General features: G+C 42.0%; 1 protein-coding gene across 2 annotated transcripts; it reads left to right on the forward strand.

The window, feature by feature from the left end:
• Positions 1-1032: 1032 nt before the first annotated feature.
• Positions 1033-26617, forward strand: Golga5 (golgin A5). 2 transcript variants are annotated; one of them, XM_051196504.1, is made up of 13 exons: positions 1033-1270; positions 3881-4451; positions 6361-6609; positions 7994-8213; positions 8731-8854; positions 10868-11071; positions 14718-14888; positions 16300-16428; positions 18691-18789; positions 21287-21512; positions 22578-22683; positions 24911-24974; positions 26214-26617. In XM_051196504.1, exons 2-13 carry the CDS (start codon positions 3911-3913, stop codon positions 26361-26363), a joined length of 2283 nt encoding a protein of 760 aa, XP_051052461.1. In that variant the 5' UTR covers positions 1033-1270; positions 3881-3910; the 3' UTR covers positions 26364-26617. The 2 variants fall into 2 exon arrangements, with proteins under 2 accessions (XP_051052461.1, XP_051052462.1); XM_051196505.1 differs by having other exon boundaries at positions 1035-1270; positions 26165-26322.

A 26617-nucleotide genomic window follows, 5' to 3' on the forward strand; every position in this document is an offset into this window, starting at 1 on the left:
ATGAAGCAGCTCAAGGATCCTGAAAACTGTCCTCCACTTAATACAGCCTCTAAAATCATAGAGACAGCAATTATCTGCTTCTGCTGCTCTCCACTTGGACTGGACTAAACCGGCTCGATAGGAAGAAAGTGGTTTGCAATTATTCCCAATATTTAATGTGGAATCTAGGATCACAGACTTGGAGTGAGAGGATGCTTTTTTAGGACAATATTGGACAGATTAGCATCTGAGTCTTAGTTTCCTCAATGCCCAAATGTACACACTTGAGAATATATTGTAGGTTTTTCATTAGGGCCAAGTTAGCCTTGTCCTGTTCATCCAGTAGATACAGCATTTAGTAAATTACTTAACACAGATTTTATTACTGAACAATTTCAGAGCCGGTGAACTGTATGTAGAACATAACTATACTACTATTGAATGGGAAGCCCTTTACTCTGTCCTTTAGGTCTCAGCTCAAGTTACCTCTTCAAGGGACTCTGACACCCTGAATTTATTTTTCCTGCCTCTGGTCACTTCTCCCTGTTTTTCTTGATTTACAACTTTAGCAATGATCTGAAATTATTATTCATTCATTGGTTTAGGGAATATCTATCTCTGTCACTTGAAAGCAAGCTCCAGGAAATCAGTGATCAGGTTTAAATTATATTCTTAATATGCGTGTGCGCGCGTGCTCAAGTCTCTTTCCAGTATGTGGATGGAACTCAGGCCGTCGGGCGTGGCTATTTAAATACTGAACCATCCCACAGGTCTAGCGCTGCTGTTTTCTGTATTCCCATCCTCTGCTTCAGAACCCTCATGTATAAAACTTCAGGATTCTAGAGGGAGGAGTTTAGAGGTCTGGGCGGGCTCACCAGATGCTCACGCCCCGCCCACTTCAGACCGGACCCGCCCCTGCCACTCACGTGGCCGGTTGCAGACCACGCCCCCGCCGTGGGCGTGACCTGCAAATGTTGTCCCGGCCGCGTGCAGGCGGCGGTACGTCACACGCACGCTGGCGCGGCGCCGGGTCCGGCCACCTACGGAGGCGGGGCGTGGCCAGGCGCTAGGGCCCCGCGGACGCCGGCGCCGTCGCCTGAGTGCCGTGCTTGGCCGGCCGGCGGCGCTCGGCTCCTCGCCGCTCAGGCAGCTGGGCGGCCACTCTGTTTTGAGGTCCTCGCCGCCCTTCCACGTCTCCCGGAAGAGGTAGCCGGCAGGTCCGGGAGCAACCCGCTGTGGAGGCGGCCCGGGTGGGCGACGAGGCCGTTGCGTTGTCGCTCGGCGTCCTCAGGTGAGGCCGATCAGGCCGCGGGCGGGACGGCTTGGCGTGTGGGACCCGGTCTCTGCCTTCCCCGAGTGCTGTCGTGCTGGTCCTCGAGGGCTCAGGGCCGCCACCCCCCACTCTAACTTGCTGCGGGGGCGCGATGGGGGTGTGTCCTCGCCACCCGGGGCCCGTGGGGCCGCCGGACCTGGCCTCTGACCCCTGATCCCACCTCTGTGTGACATCTGATCTTTCAGGTAGCTTTGCACCACCAAAGTCCCCTCTTGGAGTCTTGTCCCTGAGACAAGGACCCAGGCCCCAGCTCAGTGTCTATAGTCCATGTGAATAAAGCCCCATTAACTCTCAGGCGGGAGGCAAAACACGTTGCCTTTAGGCCTTTTTATTAGGACAGTTAATTTTCGCTCATCACCAAGTTTTACTTTACGCATGTGTGGAGTTGTATAAGACAGAATGCATGTCACCTTACGCTTTCATTTCTCATAAACTGAAACACCGAATGGGTTTCCTAAAGGTGTTTAAACAGTGGACGCCCTGGCGAGGTTAGACATGGAGAGGAAGGGGTTAAAAGGTGGGTTTGACACTTGGTTGACTTAGATTTCAGTGTCTGAGATGTCATCCAAGCTCTGGGATCTTTCTAAACCATATTCATGTTTGTTTTTTAAACGACATTGCAGTTTACCACATAATGTAACTGAGAGAGCTGTTGGTGATACTGTTTGCACAACAGTTGGCACATAAAGATGAATTGCTTCAGTAGCGTCTCTAGGGGTGCCTGTGTAGGCTAGATTCTGGGAGTTCGTTCGTGAACAAAACAAGACATTGTGTTAGTCCACCCACTATCCTTTCCCGGGGGGGGGGGGGAGACACATGTTTTAAAAACAACAGTTATAATATCCTGAAGCACTGCAAGGCAAATGAACGGTATGCACACAGAATAAAAAGAGCCAGTTTTCGATGGAAAGGAAAGATAACTCATACTATTTTAGTAAAGAAGGCCGAAAAGAGCCGCTTAATTCCAGGCCAAAGGAATGCTGACTACATTCATCAATCATTGTTGATTTTGCCGTTTACCTTCTTCTGTAGCATGAAGGTTAATTACTCCATTGCTTTGACTTATGTGACACCTATAAGTGTTCAAATGTGATGGCTGGATAGATCATTTATACAATCATTTAAAAATAATTTGGACTTGTGACAGACTTTGATGATCCCCCATGGGAGACCTCACCCTCCCTGAGGAGTGGATGGGGCATGGGGTTGGGGGATGGTAGGGGGATGGAAGGACAGGAGGGAGAGGGAAGTGGGACTGGTGTGTAAGATAAGATTGTTTTAAATTTAAATAAAAATTAATTTGAAAATAATTTGAACTCAGCTTAACTTGTACATGGTAAATACTACATATTTACATTATTAAAAGTTTACCAACACCTATATGTGCTTTTGTGTCAGGTACTTCCACCCCTCCCCCACCCCCAAGTTCAGCCCTTTGAAACCAATTTCAGAGAAGTGTTTTTATTTGGGTGGAATTTTGCTGAGTGTGTCCTTTGGAATTTGTTAGGGCATAGTGAAAACATGTCGTAGGCTGGATGGATTAGACAGTAGAAGTTGATTTTTCTCACTGTTCTAAGTCTGAGATGAAGGTGTTAGCAAGGTTGATTTGTATATATTTGCTTATTTCTATATAATTTTTAGTTGTATGTGCACTTGCAATTGTGTGGCCAGAGGTCAGCTTTCGTGGGTCCTCTGCCTTGTTTCCCTGTGGGTACTGTGTATTGAACTCAGGTTGTCAAGCTTCAGAGCAAGGACTTTTACCTGTCCAGCTTTCTTGCCTGAGGCTGATTTCTAAGGTTTACAGATGACTATCTTCTCTCTTGTTTTATGAATATTTGTGTATATGTTTCTTCTAATACAGACATCAGTTTAATTCAAATTACATCTTAAAGACCCTCCATAAAGTCACATTCTGAGGTCTTTAGATTTGGAGTTTTGTATATGGAACACAGCCTAGTTAAGACTATTGCTGTGTTAAGATTTGCTCTTCAGTGGGGCATTGGTGGCACACGCCTTTAATCCCAGCACTTGGGAGGCAGAGGCAGGTGGATCTTTGTGAGTTTGAGGCCAGCCTGGTCTACAGAGCTAGTTCAGGACAGGGTTCAAAGCTACACAAAGAAACCCTGCCTCAAAAAAAAAAAATTGTTCTTCATTGAAATAACAAGGAAAATAGTAGTTGTAATAATGATAATGGAAGTTACCAGAGGGGGTTTCTGTATGTCAAGCATCTCAAAAAGTGTTTTCCCTTATTGTTTGGTCTTAAAACCATTCTGACTGGGTGTGGTGATGAGTTCCTGTAGCCCTAGCTACTTGGGAGTCGATAGGAAGACGGTTTTGTTCACTGTAGCTTGGGCAGCACAGCACAAACCCATCACAGAACATTTACACAAACATTCTGTAAGGAAGATTACTTACTGTCCCATATTTTCATGAGAAGGTTTCTCTATTAGTAGTTTGTTCAAAGTTGCCTGGCTAGTAAGAGACCGGATTGGATTTGAACCCAGGACTCTTTCCAGATGATACATTTATCATATCTTGCCTTTTTTTTTTTTTTTTTTTTTTAAACAGGTTCATCAGTAGGACTACCCTGCTACCGTCATGTCTTGGTTTGCTGATCTTGCTGGAAGGGCAGAAGATCTTTTAAACCGAGTTGATCAAGGGGCTGCAACAGCTCTCAGAAAGGAGAATACCAGCAACACCTATTATAGCAAAAATAATGACTATCCTGAACTTCACCAGCAAAGCACAGATCCAACATACCAGACTGGACCTAAAGCTAACTATATTTCCTCAGCTGCTGATAACATCAGACTTCAAAAAGCCACTGTCCTAGCTGGCACATCAAATGTGAAAGTGGGGTCCAGGACAGCTGGGGAGGCCTCCCATGCCACTGAACATGCATCTGTCCCTAGGCCTTCATCACAGTTTGTCCGAAGGAAAAAGTCAGAGCCTGATGATGAGCTGCTATTTGATTTTCTTAACAGTTCCCAGAAGGAGCCCACTGGGAGAGTGGAAATTAAGAAAGAGAAGGGCAAAGTACCAGTCTATCCAAGCTCTCAGTCCTCAAGTGTCAGTTCTGTGAACACCGGTGTAACTACCATCCAGGCCACGGAAGAAAGTCCTGGGAGCCAAAGTCCTGGTAGCTAATCAGCCCTGTCTCTTTCAGAATTAAGCAGATTGGATGTGTCATCCTAAGTTATAGAATGAGTTCCAGGACTACACAGAGAAACCCTATCTCAAAAAAAAAAAAAAAAAAAAAGGTCTCTTTGAGACTCCAAAGAAGATTTGAGATTATAATATCATTTTTATCTATAGCCTACCCTACAGTCTTTGTTTCACAATTTATTTATTGACTAACAAATATAGATTTTTAAAACGTATGTGTATTATAAATTTAATCATTTTTCTTTGACTTTGAGTTACTTAAAACTTTCCCCTAGTAACAAATATGAAATTATCCTACAATTTTTAACTTGATAGCACTGAAATCAGATAAAATAGCCTGTGAGTTTCAGTTAAGTCGTGACAAATCCTTGCGTTAAATTTGTAAGTTATACTTTCGGATATTTAACAGGCTGTTTTGATTGGACCTAATGAGATTTTCTGGAGGTGTGGGTGCCTGTGTGCCACAGAAGCACAGGGATCAAAGGAGAGTTGGAGGGATTGTTTCTCTCCTACACAGGTTCTGGGGATTTAACTCAGGTTGTCAGGCTTGGCAGAAAGAGCCTCATCCTGTTGAGCCTGTAGTCAATTTTTGGGGGAAAGTCTTTCTTTCTTTATTTATTTATTGGTATTTTGAGACAAGATCTAGAACTTTTAATCCTTCTACCTCATTCTCCTAAATGCTGGGATTACTGGCATGTGCCACCAGCCTGGATCTCATTTTGATATTAATTTTGAGAACTATTCTAGCCTAGGCTGTCCTTGATCTCATAGATTAGCCTCAATCATAAGGTGATCCTTCTGCCTCAGCCTCCCAAGAGGTGGATTACAGTGTGCACCACCGCACCTGGCTTCTTGTGTTTTTAGTTTGCATTTGTGCAGTTACCAGAAACTGAGGAATTCACCTTATTATTGCTTGTTTATGTCCCCTTGTGAAAAGTTCCCTTCTGCCCATATAATTTAAAAAATAAGTTAAATGTGGGGCTGGAGAAATGGCTCCGTGATTAAGAGCACTGGCTGCTCTTACAGAGGACCTGGGTTTAATTCATGGGACCCACGTGATGGCTCACAATTGTGTGTAACTCCAATTCCAGGTTTCCCAACAGTCTCTTCTGGTCTCCATGGGCACAGGACATTTACAAGGTGTACAGACATACATACACGCAAATATTTATAGATATTAAAAATATAAAAATAACCGAATGGCAGCAGCAGTGCATATCTTTAATTCCTCTTTAATTCCAGCACTTGGGAGGCAAAGGCAGGTGAATCTCTGTAAGTTTGAGGCCAGCTTAGTCTACAGAGTGAGTTCCAGGACAGCCTGGGCTGTTACACAAAGAAACCTTGTCTCAAAAATAAATAAATAAATAAATAAATAAATAAATAAACAAAAGTAGCATAAGTTATATGTCAATTTTTGTTAAAGTTAATTAAAAACAAGATGGATTGAACTCATCCTTTGGTTTAGTTATAATAAATTGCTGTGACCTGTTGTATTAGTATTAATGCCTTGAACCCCAGAGCTGTTTTATTTTACCTTCTGAGTATTTTCAGTATTGACAATTTGTAACCCCCTTTTCAAAACCATTTCAGAAATAAGGAAACCCAGTTTTTAAACTATCTCTGGCTTTCTCCTTCCCAGAACTGTTTTTATCCTCTGTCCTTTAATTCCAGCGTTCCCGGACTTTGAGGAACCTTGCAGGTCCACAGACTCTATTTGTGAAAACAGATTTTTCACTAGAGGGTATATGTTGAGAATTAATGGTATTTTCATGGGATTCTAACTACAGCAACCAACTCACCAAAAGGCATTCATTCCAAAAGCAAGTGACTGCTGCTTACATAGTGACAATGCTATTGTACCCAGGTGTGTTTTTGTCTTGCAGAAGTGAATAGTTCTGAGTCTGTGCCTGAAGGCCACCAGGAATCCTCGAAGGAAAGCATGGCATCCAATGCCAGCAGTGAGGAGCACAGCACAGAGCACAGCACGGAGCATAGCCAGGCACCTAGTGACGGTAGCAGGTCACATGAACTGTCTAATCTCCGCCTGGAGAATCAGCTGCTCAGAAATGAAGTCCAGTCTCTAAACCAGGAAATGGCCTCATTACTTCAGAGATCCAAAGAAACTCAAGAAGGTAGGCCCTAATTAGATGGGGCTTTCGAAATGTTTTTTTCCTTAGAAATTTAGAACCTAAATTCAGAAATTGAACCAATTCTTCTGTGAGCATAAAACAGAATTTTAGCTAATTCAGATTCTTAAGAAACCACTGAATTATATATACATATATATATATATATATATATTTAAACATATATATATATACTGTAGCCTAGACTAATGTCAACTCTAGAGCAGTCTTTCTGTTTCAGCCTGACAAGCATTGGGTTTACATGTGTAAATTACTACTTTAAGAACCAGTAGCCAGGCGTTGGTGGCGCATGCCTTTGGGGGGGGGGCAGAGGCAGACAGATTTCTGTGAGTTTGAGACCAGCATGGTTTACAGAGCTAGTTCCAGGACAGCCTCCAAAGCAATACAGAGAAATCCTGTCTTGAAAAACAAAACAAAACAAAACAAAAAATCAGTAGAAACCAGACGTTAATATGTAATTATTTGATTTATTTATTCTGGACTTTAAGCCAAGTGTTGCCCCCAGGGACCATAAATGAACATGGAAGTTTGTGTGAATAATGCCCTCAGGAACTGTGCAATGACATGACTGCAAGTAGATAACCCTCTAATTCTACAGAAATGACTAATTAAAAAAAACAGTTGGGACTGGAGAGACGATAGTAGTTAAGAGCAATGGCTGCTCTCCCAGAGGATCTAAGTTCTAGTCCCAGCAGGGTAGGTTACAGCCATCGGTAACTCCAGTTTTAGGCGATCCAGTGTCCTCTTCTGACTTCAGGTGTACCAGCCATGCATGTGCATGCGGACAAAACTCACATACACATAAAAATAATCTCAGCATTTAGGAGGCAGAGGCAGGCAGATCTCTTGAGTTCCAGGACAGCCAGAGCTGTTACACAGAGAAACCCTGCCTCAGAAAAAAAGAAAGAAAAGAAATATTGTTGTGTCTGTGGTGTAGTAGTGATAGCGAGGGTATGAATACCATTTTAATTAATATGACTGTGGATGAGGAGAGAACAAAAGAGAAGGAGATGTCTACCCTGGTTCCCAGGATCAGTGAGAACAGAGTGACAGAATAGTGGGAAGTTTTATTTAGTCATGGAAGAAGGCCAGAGGGGCAAATTATTACAATTGCTATAATAACAATGTAATTCTTAAGATTATTAAAAAGACCAGAGAAAGCTTTGTCTACATTTCATGTCTACATGTAGACATGAAATGTTTTGAAACTAATATTTCCTGAAAAATTTGTTTTAATACTTCTAAAATTTTTTTGGTGGTAGACTACATATATCTCTATGCATGTCATGAAAAGGTGTGGGGTTTTTTTTGTTGTTGTTGTTGTTGTTTTTGTTTTTGCTTCAGTAGAAAAATTTAATTTTTTTCCTAGAATTAAATAAGGCAAGAGCAAGAGTTGAAAAATGGAATGTTGACCATTCAAAGAGTGATCGAATAACTCGTGAACTACGAGCCCAAGTTGATGACCTTACAGAAGCAGTGGCTGCAAAGGATTCCCAGCTGGCTGTCCTCAAAGTGCGGCTGCAGGAGGCTGACCAGATGCTGAGTTCCCGCACCGAAGCACTGGAAGCCTTACAGAGTGAAAAGTCACGGTAGGTAGTTAGCTCTGCTCATAAAGAAAGGCATAGAGTGTGCAAGGATGATAATACTGTAGTGTTTACAGCTTATGAAGAATCAGCTTTTTAGAAATGTACAGCTGGGAACATTTCTTGTAATGCTGGCAATGTGAGTGATTAAAATGGAGTATTTGAATAGTGTAGTGTCATCCATTATTTAATATATGGTATGTACTTATATGTGGCCTAAAAATGCAAAAATATTCTGTACAGAATGTCCTAGATGGGGGATGGAGAGATGGCTTCAAAGGTTAAGAGCACTGGCTGCTCTTCCAGGGGACCTTATATGGCAGCTCACAAGTCTCTGTAGCTATAGTTCGTGGCGACTATAGTTACATAGTCATATATGCAAGCAAAGCACCAAAACATAAATAATTAAAAAAGAATGTCTTAGACCATCTTTTTTGTTTGACTAATTCATAGATGCTCTAGGAATTATACCTGATTGCTGTCTGTGGAAATGCATTCATTCATGTAATGCATTTTCTTTTAGAATAATGCAAGATCACAATGAAGGCAGTAGCCTACAGAATCAAGCTCTGCAAACACTTCAAGAGAGGCTGCATGAATCGGATGCCACTCTGAAGAGAGAGCAGGATAGCTACAGACAAATGCAGGTTAGAAGGGAGATGCTGCATTCTCTTGGTACTCAGAGGGTTGCCTCTGCATTTCATAGCATATTCTTCAGCAGAATTCTACCGTGCATTTTGTCAAACAGAAGCCTAGATATTTGAAAAAAAATCATAATCTGGGCTAAATTAATTTTATGTATGAGAGAAAATTAATATGCTTAATAATGTTCATCAGAGCTGTGCATCCTTCGTTGAATTTGATTGTAACAACCATTGCCATTTCAGTAAATGCTAGCTTGGGATGTCTTGTTTATTCTTATTTAATCTTGTCTAGTTCCAGCTTAAATTGATTAAATTCTTTCTTTTTTAAGATTTATTTATTTATTTATTTATTATTTATATAGTGTTCTGTCTGCAGGCCAGAAGAGAGCACCAGATCTCATTACAGATGGTTGTGAGCCACCATGTGGTTGCTGGGAATTGAACTCAGAACCTTTGGAAGACCAGCTAGTGTTCTTAACCAATGAGCCATCTTTCCAGCCCTGATTCATTTATTTCAAGAGAAAATTGCACATAGTATTTACAGCTGTACTTTGTTTTGGTTTGGTTTGGTTTTTGGGTTTTTTGATACATGGTTTCTCTGTGTAGCCCTAGTTGTCCTGGAACTCTTCTGTAGACCAGGCTGGCTTCAAATTCAGAATTCTGCCTGCCTTTCCCTTCCAAGTATTGGAACTAAAGGTGTGCACTACCTTACTGGCTTACAGTTCTACTTTTAGTTTTTAACTGTAGTTCAGTCTTGGACCTGTTTACACTTGAGAGCCACCTTTCTGAATCCACTGAAGTTTTAGTTTGGGGGAGGAGGGAGATTGTTTTTGTTTTTACTTTGTTTTTGAGACAGAGTCTCATTATGCAGCCCTACCTCTGGAAGTTCTGAACCCAACTATATAGACCAGGCTGACCTCAAAAATTACAGAGATCCACCTGCCTCTGCATCCTAAGTGCTGGGATTCAGGGTGTTTGCCACCATGCCCAGCTTAGTGGTTTGTTTTTATAAGACTCAAGGGTGAATCCAATGAACAGTCAAGGTTGCAAACTCTTATTTTGTATCTGTAAATCTTCTAAAATCTGAAAAAAACAAAAACCCTGAAAACTTCTGGTTCTGGGGAATTTATGATAAGGGGTAAACAATCTGTTTCAACATGTACTTCATCTTAAAAAATTATCAGTGAGAGGCTGAGTGGTGGTGGTACTTTCCTTTAACCCCAGCCCTTGGGAGGCAGAGGCAGGTGGGTCTCTGAATTTGAGGCCAGCCTGGTCCCAAGAGATTAAAAATGTATGTTCACATAAAACTTGGTATTTGTAGAGCAGTATTCATATCTGGGCAAAGCCAGAAATACAAATGCCACGTGCTGCGGGAATAAACAAGTTGTGGTATGTCCATACAAGGAAATCCTGTTGGGAAAGGACATTAAAAAATAATGCAGCGGAGGCCAGGGAGATGTTGTAAAGTGTGTGCGGTGCCTGCAGGGGTCCTGAGAGTAGGTGTGGTAGCACAGATCTGTGACTTCAGTTCTGAGTGAGCAGGGGAGACAAGCAGATTCCTGGAGCTCTCTGGCCGGCCAGTCTAGTCATGGTGAGCTCCTGGTTCAAAGAGAGGCCCTGCCTCAAAATAAAATAAAATAAAATAAAAGGTGGCTCTCACTAATCTGCTGAGGGTTGCTTCGCACTTGTGGCAATCCTCCTGCCTCTGCCTCCCAAGTACTGGAGTTAGGTGTGTAGCACCATACCTGGCATATTTCTTAGAAAACAGACCCCCCAGCACCAAAATTGAAAATTCCAGTTCACTAAGCCCAAAAGACCTTGTTATATCTTGAATAAACTCTTAGTTGGCTTTAATGTATTGCTGTATTTGGGAGCCACACATTGTATATTTTTCTATTTCTTATTTCTCCTAATTGTTGATCAGAGCTCATAAATCCCTTAAAATATCTGAATGTATCATTGTAAATATGTTCCAAGCTAAATGATAGAGTACATATAATGTAAAATTTACCGCAGAGTGAGTTTGCTGCACGCCTTAATAAAATGGAAGTGGAGCGCCAGAATTTGGCGGAAGCAGTTACCCTGGCAGAAAGAAAGTACTCGGAGGAGAAGAAGAAGGTTGATGAGCTCCAGCAGCAAGTCAAGCTACACAGGTCGAGCTTGGAGTCTTCTAAGCAGGAGTTAATTGACTACAAGCAGAAAGCTACACGGATACTCCAGGTAAGCAGGAGTGTACACCTCAATGAGCCCCTCACCGGGCACTCTGGATACTGCGAGGTGAGGTGTGGCTGCATTGCCCCGCTGCACTGGAGCTCCTGTGCAAAGGGTAGACATTCTATTGACCTCACCACTGCCTGGTTCACATCTTCAGCTTGCTCCCTTCATCTCTGATGACGCCGAGTCACTAGCGGCTATGTTATACTCCTTTGGTGTAGTCTTCGGCTTGTCAGAGAGAAAGTGTGTGCTTTTGTTTTGCTCAGTCTGTCTGTCTGTGCAGGGTTCTGTCTGCCTGCTTCACTTTAGTTGCTTCTCATACTTGCTGTTCTTGTGTGTGTCTACTGCTGCTGTGTCTACTCACAAAAGCAGTGGTCACTTAGTGGAAGACTAGATTTTGGGACCCCTCCCAAAGCAGAAAAAGGAAGTTGGCTTTATGCTTTGTTTTGTTGTTGTTTTGTTTTAGCTTCTTTGAATTGTTCCCTGTTTTGTCTCAATGTCAGATCCCTCAGAAGGTTAGGACTAGACTGTCTTCATTTATTAAGAACGTGTCCCCTTTGTTCTATCATGTAATTTCTATTACATTTCTGAAATTTTCTTCTCTAAAAGGTCTGGAATGACCAGAACATATATTTGCTGTTACATTTTGTTGTTGTTTGCATACACTTTGACTTGGATGATACAGACAGCTCTGCTACCCTCCTACCTTCTTGGAGTTCTGGCCTTTCGTGCCCCGTACCACCTCAGCTCCTATTTTATCCCTCTCTTATCCTTGTTACCAGCTCTCTGGGGTCCTCTTCCCAGTCTCCAGAGAGTAAAAGGTCCTTTTAAGCTCTATCCTAAATCCTCTCTCCTACCTTGTATTTATGTATACTCACCCTGTTTCTGCGTGCCCTCTCACGAGACTTCAGGCATGCCTCTGACTCTCACCTCCTGACCTCAGGTCCTTGCTGCTTGCTCTTTAGGTTTTGAGAGTCTCAACCCCCTAAACAGCGTCTTCATTGTTTTCTTCTGAAAAAATAGTACCATCATCTGGCAGTAAAGCATGAAACCACGCAGTTGTTTATAAAACTTTAGTCTTTTTTTTTTTCTTTACTCTCTTTGATTTAAGGAGACATTCAGGTTAGCAGATTAAAAAAAATTGATAGGGTAAAATCATTGATGCAGTACAGTGGAACTTGGAAAGAAAGAGGACTTTATGTGCTCAGGGTTTTAAGGGCACATTCAGGTTAGCAGATTAAAAAAAAAAATTGATAGGGTAAAATCATTGATGCAGTACAGTGGGACTTGGAAAGAAAGAGGACTTTATGTGCTCAGGGTGCCAGGGTTCACTGCACCGAGCTAACACTATAAAGAGAGCCTTGAAGGATGAGTAGGAAGACTCACACAAGGGTAGAGATGTAGATAAAGAAGTCATACCGGAAGCAGGGCCTGAGAGAACACAGTCTGCCTGCCGATCTAGTGCTCGAGATTAGGTGATAGCGATACAATCCCGTGATGTGCTGGAATCAGATTGGGCAGCCCCTTCTAGGCAGTTTGGCAGCTTCTGTGATGTGATGAGGGCTGGGTAGAGTTCTTGGATTTGGCGTGTGGTATCCCAGGTTTTCTCAGAAAGAGGAGGTCCAGTGTGCTTTGGGAGGTGAAGACCTAGCGATGGTAACAGCTTGCCTGGCAGCATAATGTAAGGCCAAAGGCTGGATGCAGATGTGAGAGTTACCAAGTTGGGGTCTTGTGATTGGGGTGAGAGGCAGTTTGTAAATGATGTTGTTCAGTGTAGCAGATTTGAAAAATAAAGTTGGCAGAAAGAAATAGAAATAATCTATAGTTCTGCAGCTTAAAAGGAACTTTAAAATTTTGTATTCAAGATGAAAGAATTGATGCTTCCTGGTTGAGAATTGGCACTTTATAAGTTGATCTGCATAAGTCTTAGATGTCTTCTTTCTGCTTATCCTTCATGCCAGGGATCCACAGATTTTTCTGTACAGGACCGAATAGTAGTAAATATTATATATGCCAGGGCTAAAACAGATGCCATTGTATTGGAATGTGAAATACATGGTTAGCTTTTGAGCTGTACAGAAACAGGCTGCTAGATTGACCCATGGACGGTGACTTTGACACCTGCTATGCAATACATCCCAGTCAACCTCCTGAAATGCATCTTGGTGACAGCGCTCCCTGCCCACTGTCTGGTCATTTGATTTAGCCTACCAAGTCAAATGAAAAGAATTGGTCTCCGTCTATGGTACCTGCCTGTTACTTTATCTCTTAGGAAACTGAAGCAGAAGAATCGCCATGAGTTCCAGGCCATCCTGGACTACAGTGCGAGACTCGATTTCAAACAAAACAAAACAAAAATAAATAAAAGTTTAGCCTGGCATCTGAAGCCATTACAAATTGACTCAAAATCTGAGCTAGCTACCTCACACGGTACTTTACCACATACCACCATGCTTTTGTTGTCTCTGTATGTTTTTAAAATGAGCCATATTTCAATGTCAGTATAAATGCTGACTTTGAAGTAAGGCTTTCTCTACTACTCAGAACTCTGCAATAATCTGACCATTTCCCCTTGCTTGTGTTCATTGCATTCTTCTACTGGGTGCTTTTAATTTCCTGTTTAGTCTGTGAGGCAGAGGGCACTTTCAGTAAGGGACATTATCTTTATCTCACAGAGGTCTTTTGTACAGTGCCAAGTGCATCTTAGCTGCTCCCTAAGCATTAGTTTAGTGGAGTATGATGCGGACAAGAATAGAGGAATATCTTATGAATCATTTGCAACTGTAACATGATCATGAGGACTAAGATCCAAGAGCAGGACATGAAGTGGTGGCACACACCTTTGCTTCCCACTTGGGTGGCAGAGCAGGCAGATCTTGGTGAGTTCAAGGCCAGTGAAGTTCCAGGACAGACTCCAAAGCTACACAGAGAAACCCTGTCTCAAAAAACAAAAAACCAAAACAAATTAACAAAAATGTTCAAGGATAGTACAGCAAGGATCTCTTGCATTTTAAGTCCCTATGGCTTTAATTACCTGTGGATTTCCTCCAGGGATGAATGTCTGGTCCTTTGTTTGTTATTTTTTGGTTTTTTGAGACAGGGTTTCTCTGTATTGCTTTGGAGGCTGTCCTGGAACTAGCTCTGTAGACCAGGCTGGCCTCAAACTCAGAGAAATCTGACTGCCTCTGCCTCCCGAGTGCTAGGATTAAAGTGTACACCAACAACACCCAGCGGTGCTTTGTTTCTTTAGGTGAGATGACACTATGTAAGCTAGGTAGGGATAATGCTTAGTGAAAAGTGTGCTTATGTGTGTGGCCCTGGACTCAGTCTCTGGCACCACAAAATAAATAAATAAATAAAATAAATAAATACTATAAAATGAAGTAAAGGGCTGGATAGAAGGCTCAGAAGTTAAGAACACTTGGTACTCTAAGAGAGGATTTAGTTCCCAGTGTTTAGGTGGTGGCTTACAACGATCTGTACTAGTTCCAGAGGATCTGATGTTCTCTTCCTACCTTTGTGATCACCAAGCCTTCACATGATACACAGACACACTTGCAGACAAAACACTTACAAACATAAAATAAATAAATCTAAAAAGAAGAATAAGCTAATAACATTTTTGCTTAATTATACTCTCTGTTTCACACAGTCTAAAGAAAAATTGATAAACAGCTTAAAGGAAGGCTCGAGTTTTGAAGGCCTAGATAGCAGTACTGCCGGCAGCATGGAGCTAGAAGAACTTCGGCATGAGAAGGAGATGCAAAAGGAGGAGATCCAGAAGCTGATGGGCCAGATACATCAGCTGAGATCCGAGCTACAGGTAACAGTCACTGCTTAGTGGCCTGGACTACCATCTACCCCAGCTACTCCAGTTTGAGGAGGTGGCATATTGAAACAGTGTTTTGTTTTGTTTTGTTTTGTTTTGTTTTGTTTTGTTTTTTATGCTAGGATGTTAGCTACCATGTAGATATGTATCTATAGCACTAGGTATTCTGTCTGGTGACTGATTGTAACTCTAAGGGTGAAGTACTTAGCACATGCTGCCATGTACATAAAAGCCTGAATTGTACCAGGAAACAGACAAGAACCTTTAAATGTATGGATCTTAAATTCTGCTACTTAAAAGCAAATTAGTTTGTGATTTTCTGTCTAACTGAAATGCTTCCTAATATTAGCATGTACTCAGAAACTAATTATAGTTTTATGCATAGTCTTATAATTGTAGTTTGTGTATAAGTGCTGTGTTTAATCTAAAATTAAAAATCTGGGAATATGATTCAGTAATAGCATGCTTGCCTAGCTTGTGGGAGCTCTCAGTCCAATTCCCCTAGCACAAAACAGTAAACTGGGCCATTTATCCAACATTAATATGGGATCTTTGACACAGATATCATAGGAGAAGGTATCTGGTGATAGGAGATTAAGTGCAGGATAATGAACCTTCTAGTCTCTCTTTTTTTAAGTGGATTCACTTAAACATTTGTAAATAAATACGATTTTGAAAAAATTCAATTGTTCTGTTACACAGAGAAACCCTGTCTCTGTCTCCTGAGTGCTGGGATTAAAGGTATATACTTTATTTCTGACTCTCACCTTTTCAAACTCAAAAGTGAGAGTGAGAAATATGGGGAGATAGGAAAATTGAGTAACAGTAGTAAAGCTGGAAGCAGCTTACATACTAACCACGGTGATGTCCTAGTTAGCCTCTCTGTGTGCTGTTTGATGGTACACACACGGCCTACAGTGAAACTAATGCAGTGAGGTCTCTTTGAGTATTATATATACTTCAGCTCTCTGAGAGTGTTAGCTTTTCTTTTCTTTTCTCTTGTTTTATAAGACATGGTTTCTCAGTAGCTATGGAGCCAGTCTTGGAACTCACTCTGTAGACCAGACTGGCCTTGAACTCACAGATTCACCTGCCTCTGCCTCTCAGGCGCTAGGATTAAAGGTGTGCACCAGAATCACCTGACAAGTGTTAGCTTTTCAATGCAGGCATGAATTGCCTAGCAGTGTACTGGCCACTCATGAGCTAGGTGGGTTGTGGGCCAGGCAGCTGTGTTGTTCTGGTCATTCCCTCGCTCCTAGTCAAATTACATAGTGAGATATCTCATTTGAGTCCTATGATCCCTCATCCCTTTGGGCTGCTGAATCCTGCCCACAGCATGTGATTGTTGTTCAGTGTGCGTTGAGCAGAACTGTTAGTGTTTGCTTTTGTGTATGGTTCCTCTTAGGATATGGAGGCTCAGCAGGTTAGTGAAGCAGAATCAGCAAGAGAACAGTTACAAGATCTGCAAGACCAGATATCTAGGCAGAAAGCATCTAAACAAGAGCTGGAGACGGAGCTGGACCGGATGAAGCAGGTAAGGAGTGGGACCTCCTCCCAGGAGGTCTTATAGCACAGGCTCTTAGTAGAAGCTTGCCAGTTCCTCTTGCTTTTCCACTCCACCTGCTTTGGTTTGGGTTTTTTAAATGTTTATTATTATTCTTTATATGCATGATGTACCAGTATAGGCACATACTATGTGCCGTTGCTTGCTTGGGGAAGTCAAAGACAACTTAGTCTCCTTCCATGTTTGCATGGGTTCTACAGATTGAACTCAGGTTGTCAGGCTTGAGCTGTAAGTGCTTTTATCCACTGAGCCTTCTTTTTTTTTGTTATTTTGTTTTTGTTGGGGGGGGGCAGGGGAATGCTCCCGCCTTTGCCTCCTGAATGCTGGGATTAAAGGCATGCACCACCGCACACCTCCCTGTGAGCTTTTTTGCTGACTCCAGTATTGTTTTTTAAAGATTGTGAGAGTATCTATGTGGGTGTGTGTGCAGGTGCATGTGACTCTGTGTGTGCACATGCAAGAAGAGGACCCCTTCTCCATCACTTTGTACCTATTCCTTTGAGATAGGATATTCTCTGCCCTCATCCACTCAGAGCTGGGCTACGAGACACCTGGCTGGGAGCTAAACTCTAGTCCTCATAATTTGGTATAAAGTGCTCTTAACTGCTGAGCCATTCCTCTAGCCCATGGTTTTGTTGTGTTGTTTTGTTTTATAGATGGAGAATTGGGCACAGAATGGTAAATAACTTCCCAATACTGTAAAATGAGCTAGAGAATAAAACCCAGCATTATCAGCTCAGAACTCAGAATTCTTTCTATTTCCTGTGTTTATATCCCATCAGTCTGTCAGAGTGTGTGTAAAAACATAAAACATATTCTACTCATTACATCTGCTTTTCCAGAACTATAAAACTACTACTAGAAACACCCTGGGGGCCATATTAGCCACTTTCTGATGAAAGTGTATATTGAGTTAGTTTCCAAAGCCAAATTATTTTGCAATATATATATTTATGTAGGGCTTTCTATATTGAGGAGTTAATACTAAATTTACTAAAATTACATTTTCAGATAATATTCTACATGTCTTAGTAGTATCTACTGAGTAGCAATGCTGATGTTAGCACTCACTATTTTATTTCATACAATAAAGTCACTACTATTAATTTCATAGAAGATTATACTTGTGACTCTTACTGTATCACTCATAAAATTTCTAATTTTGTTTGTTTTAAATCATCTTTACTTTTTTATGTGTATTTAAATTCTTTAAATGAGTTTTTCATTAGGATTTATTGTGGAAATAGTCCTCAAAATTATTTTGTAAAAAAACAAAACAAGCAGAGGCCTTCAAGGCATGTGTGTAGCAGGCCTTCTTAGTTAATATAATTCTAAGATTAGCTTCCAGAATGGCCTTTCAGTTTATTCAACGAGCTGCTATGTATTCCAGGGCAGCGGTTTCATGTCTTGATAGGTGATATTTTCATTTATTATGGCAGATGTTCCCCTGCACTCCCTCTCAGAAGCCATTTGTAAGTGGTGAAGTAGAGGGACATACACTGACTATTAGCTATAGGCTACTTACTCATCAGAAATCCCAAATGTAAAGTATTTAATTTTAGGACTAAATGTATACCTTATTAAGTAATTTTAGCCTTGAATTTGTACAGACTAGAAAATAGGAGAAATCTGGAACATTCCTAGTATATCTTTACCAAGCTATCAGCTTTGGGCCCACTGAGCCATCTCACCAGCCCTGATTTTGTATTTTAAAAAATCATTTATGAGCGTCGGGGCATCTGTAGTACACACCTTTAATCCCAGCACTCAGGAGGCTGGGTGGATCTCTGTGAGTGTGAGTCCAGTCTGATCTGCAGATCTAGTTCCAGGGCAGCCTCCAAAGCAATACAGAGAAACCCTGTCTCAAAAAACAAACAAACAAATTCATTTATGAATATTACTGAAGAGTGCTTTATCATAGCAAATGTCTTCAGTTTGTTGTCATGATCAATAGTAATACTCTGTAATGGCATTCACAATGATGGTCTAGTTCTCATTGCTGTAAGTGTGTCTTGTATCTTCTGATTTAGCCATTTAGCATGCATTTCAGAGCTGGCATTTTCAGCGTCATGCTCATGTATTGACTTTTCATCACACCTATCCAAATCCATGTCTGCATTGCTCTGTGTGGCTGTGACTTGAACTGAGTGCTCAGTGTGAGTCTGGGTGGGTTTTAGGCTCTGGAGATGGCATGGAGCGCACTCAAATTGATTTATTCATGCCCCACACTAGGAATGCCATTACATGGAAGAAGATCTGCATAGAACAAAGAACACACTGCAAAGCAGAATTAAAGATCGAGAGGAAGAAATTCAGAAACTAAGGAATCAGGTAGGAACGGGGAAGTGAGTGGCCTTGCTTGGTACCATGTCCTTCAGGATTGTATGGGAGGTTTGAGCTGCTCTACTTTCTCATCTCACTCCACTTGAACTTTCTTTGCAGTACCCTGGCTTCCTTCCGTAGAGGTATCGTGTAGCCACTTCATCTGAGGTTAGACTTCCCTCCAAAACTTCATTACTTCTGACCTCAGTGTGGGATGCTAATATCACATTCATAATTGTGGTTTATTTTTCTTAACAAAAATTGACTGATTAATCTTGGTAGTATCAATTGGTAAGACATCTATAAAGTCACAATACTTGTTTTCTAATTCTGAAAATATAAAATAAAATAATGGTACCTACATATACTCTTTCAAAACTATTCTATGGGGATAGAAAAAACATAAAAAAATAAATCTTAATCATTGTCCCTTTTGTAAAGTTTACAAGAATTATTTTTTTGAGAAAGGGTCTCATTTTGCTGATATAGGCCTCACTGTATAGACCTGGCTGGCCTCAAACTCACAGACATCTGTCTGTGTCTGCCTCCTAAGTGCTGGGATTAAAGGCTTATGCCACCATGACCAGCCTCAAAAATTGTTTTTTGGTGAGGGTAAGCCTAAACTATAAGGTCTAGAAAGAAAGTATCAGATACCCTTTATGCAATTTAGAATAAAAAAGGTTTTATTTCTTTTCTTTCCTTGTTATTTTTTGTTATTTGTTTTTTGGTTTTGGAGACAGGGTTTCTCTGTGTAGCCCTGGCTACCCTGGAACTTGCTCTGTAGACCAGGCTGACCTTGAACTCAGAGATCTGCCTGCTTCTTCCTCCCGAGTGCTGGGATCAAAAGGCATACGCCACTACTGCCTGGCTAAGAAGAAAAAACCCACAATTGAATTCATCAAAGTTTAAATTTCTGCTTACGGAAAGGCAGTACAGAAATAAAAGGAGGACAGCCATGGACTGGGAGAGGAAGCTTCCAGCACCCCTCCACAGCCTTCCTCTTGCTTCCTCAGACATGGTACACATGGCCCAGCCCTGGGACACAAACCGTCACCGTAAGGGTTCCTGTTGATAGTAAGAAGCTGCTGTTTTTAGTGGGCGAAAGACTGTAACAGACCTTTTCTGAAGGGTAAGATAAGTTTGTGAGTAGGTCACAGGGTCACAGACAGGGTCATCAGGATGAGTCCCACTCATTCCCGAGACTGGCTCAGCTTTCAGGTTAGAACAAGAAGCCTGTGCTGCTGGGCATTGCACAGCACTGGGAAGACTGGCTCCCCCTTTATTTTTATTCTGTCTGTCTGTCTGTCTGTCTGTCTGTCTGTCTATCTATCTATCTTGAGACAAGGTCTTGCTATTTAATCCTGGCTGATCTTGGGTGCACTATAATCCTTCTGCCTCCGTCTCCCAAGTTCTGGGCTTATGCTTATGAACCACCATTTCTGGCAGGCAGCTGCTGGTTTCTGGTGAGGTTAGCATGTGTCTTCCCTGTGACTCTAGATGTTCACTACAAATGAAGATGTATCCCATAAAGACACTTCAGTTTTGTATTCATAAGCAGTCCAAATTGGAAACAAACCAGGTTTCCCTGCAGGTAAATGAATAAACAAGTTGTAAGCCAGTATATACTGGGGCTGGAGAAATGGCTCAGCAGTTAAGGACACTGGCTGTGCATCCAGAATACCTGGGAATGAGCTTGATTCCCAGCATCCACATGGTGGCTCACAGTCATCTGTAATTTCCAGTTCTAGGGAATCCAGTACCCTCTTCTGGCTTCTATGCTAGGCATGAATATGGTGTACAGACATGCATGCAGACACAACATCCATATATATGAAATAAAATAAAACCAAAAAGATAAAAATGTATAGAATAAGGGAGGGAGGGGGAACTGGGATCAACATGTAAAATAAAAATAAATAAATAAATAAAGTAAATTTATTTAAAAAAAAATGTATAGAATAATGTGACAGACCACTTACAGGAGACCCAGGAACAGGCAAAAGCCTGTGTGTGGTGATGGGAATGTTCTATTCTGTCCGCAGTTGCATAGCTAGGGGCTCACTGTGGAGTTGGAATCCCACTTACGCCGAAGTGCGTGATTCCTCTAAACTTGATTATGTCAACTGCAGTAAGAAATGCAGTCTACAGTGTGTCTTCATAGCCACATGCATTCATAATACAAAACCAGAACAGAGGCCCAGCTTGGTGGCACCTGCCTATAACCTCAGCATTCAGGAGGCTGAGACAGGATGGCCACTGAGCTATGTAGTGAGTTGAAAGCTTTGAAAGGAGAACCTGTCTCATAACAAAGAAGTCAACACAGTAACACATGTATATATTGTGATACACGAATTCCAGGAAATGCCCATCTATTACATTTTCTAGCTGCTGCTGCGGGACCCGCTGATGTGGTTTAAAAATCACCTCTAGCCAGGGAGAAGTCTCATGTCCTTTCCATACCGTGCACTGTTGAGCCTGTGAACTGATTAAGCACTTTCCCCTGCAGCTCACCAACAAAACTTTAAGCAACAGCAGCCAGTCGGAGCTAGAGAGCCGACTCCATCAGCTGACGGAGACACTCATCCAGAAGCAGACCATGCTAGAGAGCCTCAGCACAGAAAAGAACTCCTTGGTCTTCCAGCTAGAGCGCCTGGAGCAGCAAGTGCACTCTGCCTCCACCGGGCCCAGCAGCGGGTCCTCCATTAACATGTCTGGGATTGACAGTGGTGAAGGTAATCCTAGAAAGAACATGGCAACAAAACATGATTTTGAAAAACGACAGAAAGATCCTTTTTACTGAAAAGTAATTTTCTTCAGTGTTTCTTTTCCTGGTGTGAGACTTAGTCCCTGTGCTGTTCATGTAATCACTAGAAAGATGTATGTTGGACTAATACCTCACAGCTGTTAGAAAGGGCCAGAGATTGGGAAGTGTATTGGAATGATAAGATAGCGACAAAGCAGACTGAGCTTTAGCGGGAAGTTTTATTGGAGGAAGAGAAGAAAGGAAAAGGAGATGGGGGGGGGGAGAAGAGAGAGAGGAAGAGGGAGACAAGAAAAGTCAAGTCAGCCTTTTTAGAGGAACATTGGGAAAGAGAGCAGAAGTGGGTGGGGTTTTCCTATTAAAGGGACCTTTGCACCTGTGTGTAGACTACATCGTGATGTAGCAGCCATAGGACCCTGGGCTGACCAGGGTACTGCCTGAGTGCATTGTGCCAGGTAACTGGGCAGACCGGCATAATGCCTGAGTCCTAACAGGAGGGATGCGAAAGTTTATTTAAAAGGCGAGCTGGCAGAATTTACTGAAAAGCCTGCAAGAAAAGAGTGGAGGATTTTAGCCTGAGTGGATGAAAGAGTGGAATTATATACCAAAGTGAGAAGACACCAAGAGAAGGAGCTTGCCAGGGAGAGATAGAGACTGGAGTCATAGTTGGTACGTGTGCTTGATGTCCTCCGTGATCCCGAAGAAAGCTAAGCAGTTGGATGGTTGGAGTGGAAGGGCCCATCCAGGAGCCAGCGTTCTCAGTGGTGGAGAACCGCCGGCCTCTCCCAAAGCCAAGGCCCAGGGATGTTGCTCTTGCAAGCACCAGATATTGTAAACTGTAGTGTCTACTAAAATTTTGTGGAAATTGAAGCGTTTTTTTTTTGTAGTTGATCTGTGTTACGATTTCTTCTACTCTAGTGCTTAGAAAGTTGGCTTTGAGAAATTCTTCCTCATATGATACATTTTCAACTCTAGTTTTCTTAGAAAGTTGGTTATTTTGGTATCAGTTTGTTAATTCATTCTCTTATTTAAACAGGGACACGCCTGCGAAATGTTCCTGTTCTTTTTAATGACACAGAAACTAATCTGGCAGGAATGTATGGAAAGGTTCGCAAGGCTGCTAGCTCCATTGACCAATTTAGGTAAGCAGTGCCACTCAGGATGAAAGATGGCCTCAGCTATTTTAATAATCTCTTCCAGTTGGTGAAGCCACCCTGAGCCCATTGGGGCGGAGCTAATAGTTAAAGTGACAGTTCCCTTATTCCTTTGTGATACTCCCAAGCTGTGAAGTTGGTTTAGTCCGGCTGCCAGTGCCTAAGCATTGTTAAACGATGTCAGTCCTGGCTGTCCCCTTCCAACAAACTCTACCAATAAGCTGGCATTACTTAATTTGAAGTAGGTAAATCCACTTCCTCCTTCCTGCCTTCCTTTCATCCTTTGGGTTTTTTTTTTTTTTTTTTTTTTTTTTTTCTTCTTTTGATTTTCAAGATAATTCTCTATAGTCCTGGCTGTCCAGGAACTCGCTCTGTAGACTAGGCTGCCCTTGAACTCAGAGATCCACTTGTCTCTGTCTCTCATTGCTGGTTGATTGCTGGGATTAAAGGCATGTGCCACCATGCACAGCAGAAGCTGACATCACTCACTGAAACCAGTCCCAGCACTAAGGAGACAGACAGGGTCATTGGAGCTCATGATGTCAAAACGAGCTTGAACCACTCAAAACTTTCTCAAAACAGCTCACTGAGTAAAGAGCCCCTGTGCTTGTGAGAAAGTGTCCATATGATGTCTCACCCAGTACTTCATCACGGATTGGAAGATGCTGCAATATAGAGCTGAACAGTATAACTTGTTTTACATACATCCTTAAGTAATATTTAGAATTTGTATTATGTATTTACATACAGAACTTTTATGCTTGCAAGCATCCACTTTACAAAGAAAATATTTTAACAGTTTATCTATAGCCTCAATGAATTAATATCTAAAAAATACCTCTGATATGCCAATTTTCTCTTAGTGTTTAGAGTTAGACATGGTCTTAATGAATTGTGTGATAAGAATAATGTTTTCTTAGCCTTTCTGAATCAGAATAGAGCTGTGATGTATTTTTTTTTAAATTGAATAGATTTATTTATTGAGAGGAAACTTCCTTTTTTAAAAAAATTTAGATTAATTTTATGTATGTGATGTATCTACATGTATACCTGCATGCCAGAAGAGGGTGGCAGGCAGGTCTCATTATAGATGGTTGTGAATCACAATGTGGTTGCTGGGGATTGAACTCAAGACCTCTGGAAGAGTACCCAGTGCTCTTAACTGCTGAGCCCCCATCATATCTCCAGCCCCCTAAACTGTGGTGGTGGTGGTTTAAAAAAAAAATAGGTGGTAACACACGCCTTTAATCCCAGTGCTCAGGAGACAGAGGCAGGCAGATCTGAGTTCCAGGTCATCCTGGTCATCAAAGTGAGTTCCAAGACAGCCAGAGCTACACAGAGAAACCCTGACTCTGTGTGTGTGTGTGTGTGTGTGTGTGTGTGTGTGTGTGTGTGTGTGGTGGTAGGGGGGGCTTCTGAAGGGCTTTATTCACTGTCTGAATAAAATGCATGTATTCAGCTTAGCACCCATAGAAAATTTACCTGCAGTGCCAATGGCAGTGAGCAGTGGCTGTCACCTGCTTCTACCACCTTCATTCAGATGTCTGCCTGCCTATCAGTGCTGAGATTAAAAGTGTATACCAGCATACCTTACCCTTCCTGAATTCCTATGGCTTAGTCCTCTTGAAAAATGTGTATGCAGAAGTTTCTATATTAACCATTTCCAAGTAGATGCTTGTACTGAAATTTTAACAGCTAACTCCAAATAATAGCAGTGTTTGTTTGACCTTCATGTATGGTCATTTTAAGTGATCACATGAGTCTATAATAAAACTATTCTTCTGTGGTAGTCACAAAAATAGTGTGAATGAGTGATGTTTTCAAAAACATTGGATAGGCTGGGTGGTGGTGGTATACGTCTTTAATTCCAGCACCTGGGAGGCAGGTGGATCTTTGTGAGTTCTAGGCCAACCTGGTTTACAAAGCAAGCTCCAGGACAGTTTGGGCTACACAGTAGAATGCTATCTCAAAAACAAAAGCCATTGGATATTAGCCAGGTGGCAGTGGTGCACGCCTTTAATCCCAGCACTTGGGAGGCAGAGGCAGGTGGAGCTCTGTGAGTTCAGTGCCAGCCTGGCCTACAAATCAAGTTCCAGGACAGTTACACAAAGAAACCCTGTTTCAGAATACAAAACAAAAAGACAAACACACAAAAAAAGGCTGTTAGGAATATTTGCTTTGAATATAATTCCTTTTTTCTCACCTGTTTGCATAGTATTCGCCTGGGAATTTTTCTCCGAAGATACCCCATAGCAAGAGTGTTTGTAATTATCTATATGGTGAGTAAATTTATCAGAAAAAGTAATGCTGCACTTGATTTCTGTCTGTTGTTTTGGCTGCTAATCTTACTCATATTTTACCAATTAACTTTGAAAGGGAATAGAGCTAATGTTGATAATTAAGCTTTTCTTAAGATACATTACAAGTTAGCCATTGAGAACATAAATTGCTTAGAGGCTTTCTCTGAAGATAAAGTTAGCTGTAATGTAGTTTAACAGACACCTCCATTTTTAAGCCTGTCTACTGACACAAATGCAGAATGAAATAGCTGATTTAATTTGTGTCTTAATGCTGTAAAATTGCTGTGATTGTTTTCATGTGTTTTACTTTAGTTTTCTAGCAGGATCTCAAGGCCAATTCATTTTCTTTTGGTTTTTGTTGCACAGAACCAGCTGTACTGGTTGGGGTGCTAGTTCATGTGTGCTGTGCCTAAAAGCCACCCACTATGTTGGGGGGGGGCATCTATAAGAGATTAGGCTGCCTTAAGGGCTATTTTCTTAAGAAATGGAAACCTACTTTGAAAAGAAATTTCTAGTTGATCCACTAGAGGGAAGAGTTGTTCCTCTAAATAAAAAGGTTTAGGAGAGGAGGATGGGTGGGGAGGAAGGGGAAAGGAAGGGCATCAGAAAGGATTCAGGTGCACCCCACAGGGGCTGGTGGCCCAGGCTTTAAATGTCCTGATTGATGAAACCTCCTGCCATTCATACTGCCCTGGGGGAGCCAGAAATTTGTTACTAATTCAGCCTCTGCCACTGACACATTGCTCCTGTCAAGTGTCCTTTCCCATCTCGTCACCAAAGCTGGCTAAACTGTCCTCAGAACACCAGCCACAACTGTCTCACAAGGTCTTGCCAGCCAATGCCTGTTTACCTTACAGAGCTTTCCCGGCCCTCTGCATAGTATCTATCACCTGCTAGGTTGTTCCTGCAGGTGCCTGTGAGTCAGGAGTGTCTGGTGTTCCAGCCTCTCTTCTCCACTAGGAGACCTGCAGTATGCAGCTCTCCGTTCCTGAGCTCATTGGCTCGTTTTCTCAATGTGTTTCTCCATTGGCCAGCAAATAGTACCAAGCCCCTGCTGTGTCTCAGACTCTGTCCTAGAGTGGTACAAAGACAAGGCCTGGTCCCTGTCCTCCCTGAGAAGTCCCAGATAGATGGACTGGCTGCCACATAAATTGTGTTTTCTCCCCCAGGCTTTGCTTCACCTCTGGGTCATGATTGTCCTGCTGACTTATTCACCAGAAATGCACCATGACCAACCGTATGGCAAGTGAAGTGAGCCGCTGGTTCCCAGGAGTGCCTGCCATTGTCCAGAGCTGGGATCTGAGGGAAGACAAGCACCTAAGACTGCTCGGAACAGTGCACAAGATGCTTCACCCGGGAAGCTTTTAATCTTTAAGTTATTCTCTGGTGTCTGACTCTCCCTGATTTCCATGAGTCTCTAAATGCAGACAGTAATTTGACAAATTCGACTCTGCTTTTTCTGGTACAGTTGTCCTAGATATGGAGAGAGGGAGAGAGGAGACCGACCTGGGGGTTGTTGCTCTGTATAGACCTTTCTATATTTTAGGTGACACAGATTATGGGTTATAATCAGGGAAACTAATTGTATTTAGGGATAAAAATAAAGATTTCTTTTTTAATAA

This window comes from Phodopus roborovskii, unplaced genomic scaffold, assembly GCF_943737965.1.
Source record: "Phodopus roborovskii unplaced genomic scaffold, PHOROB, whole genome shotgun sequence".
NCBI lineage: Eukaryota > Metazoa > Chordata > Mammalia > Rodentia > Cricetidae > Phodopus > Phodopus roborovskii.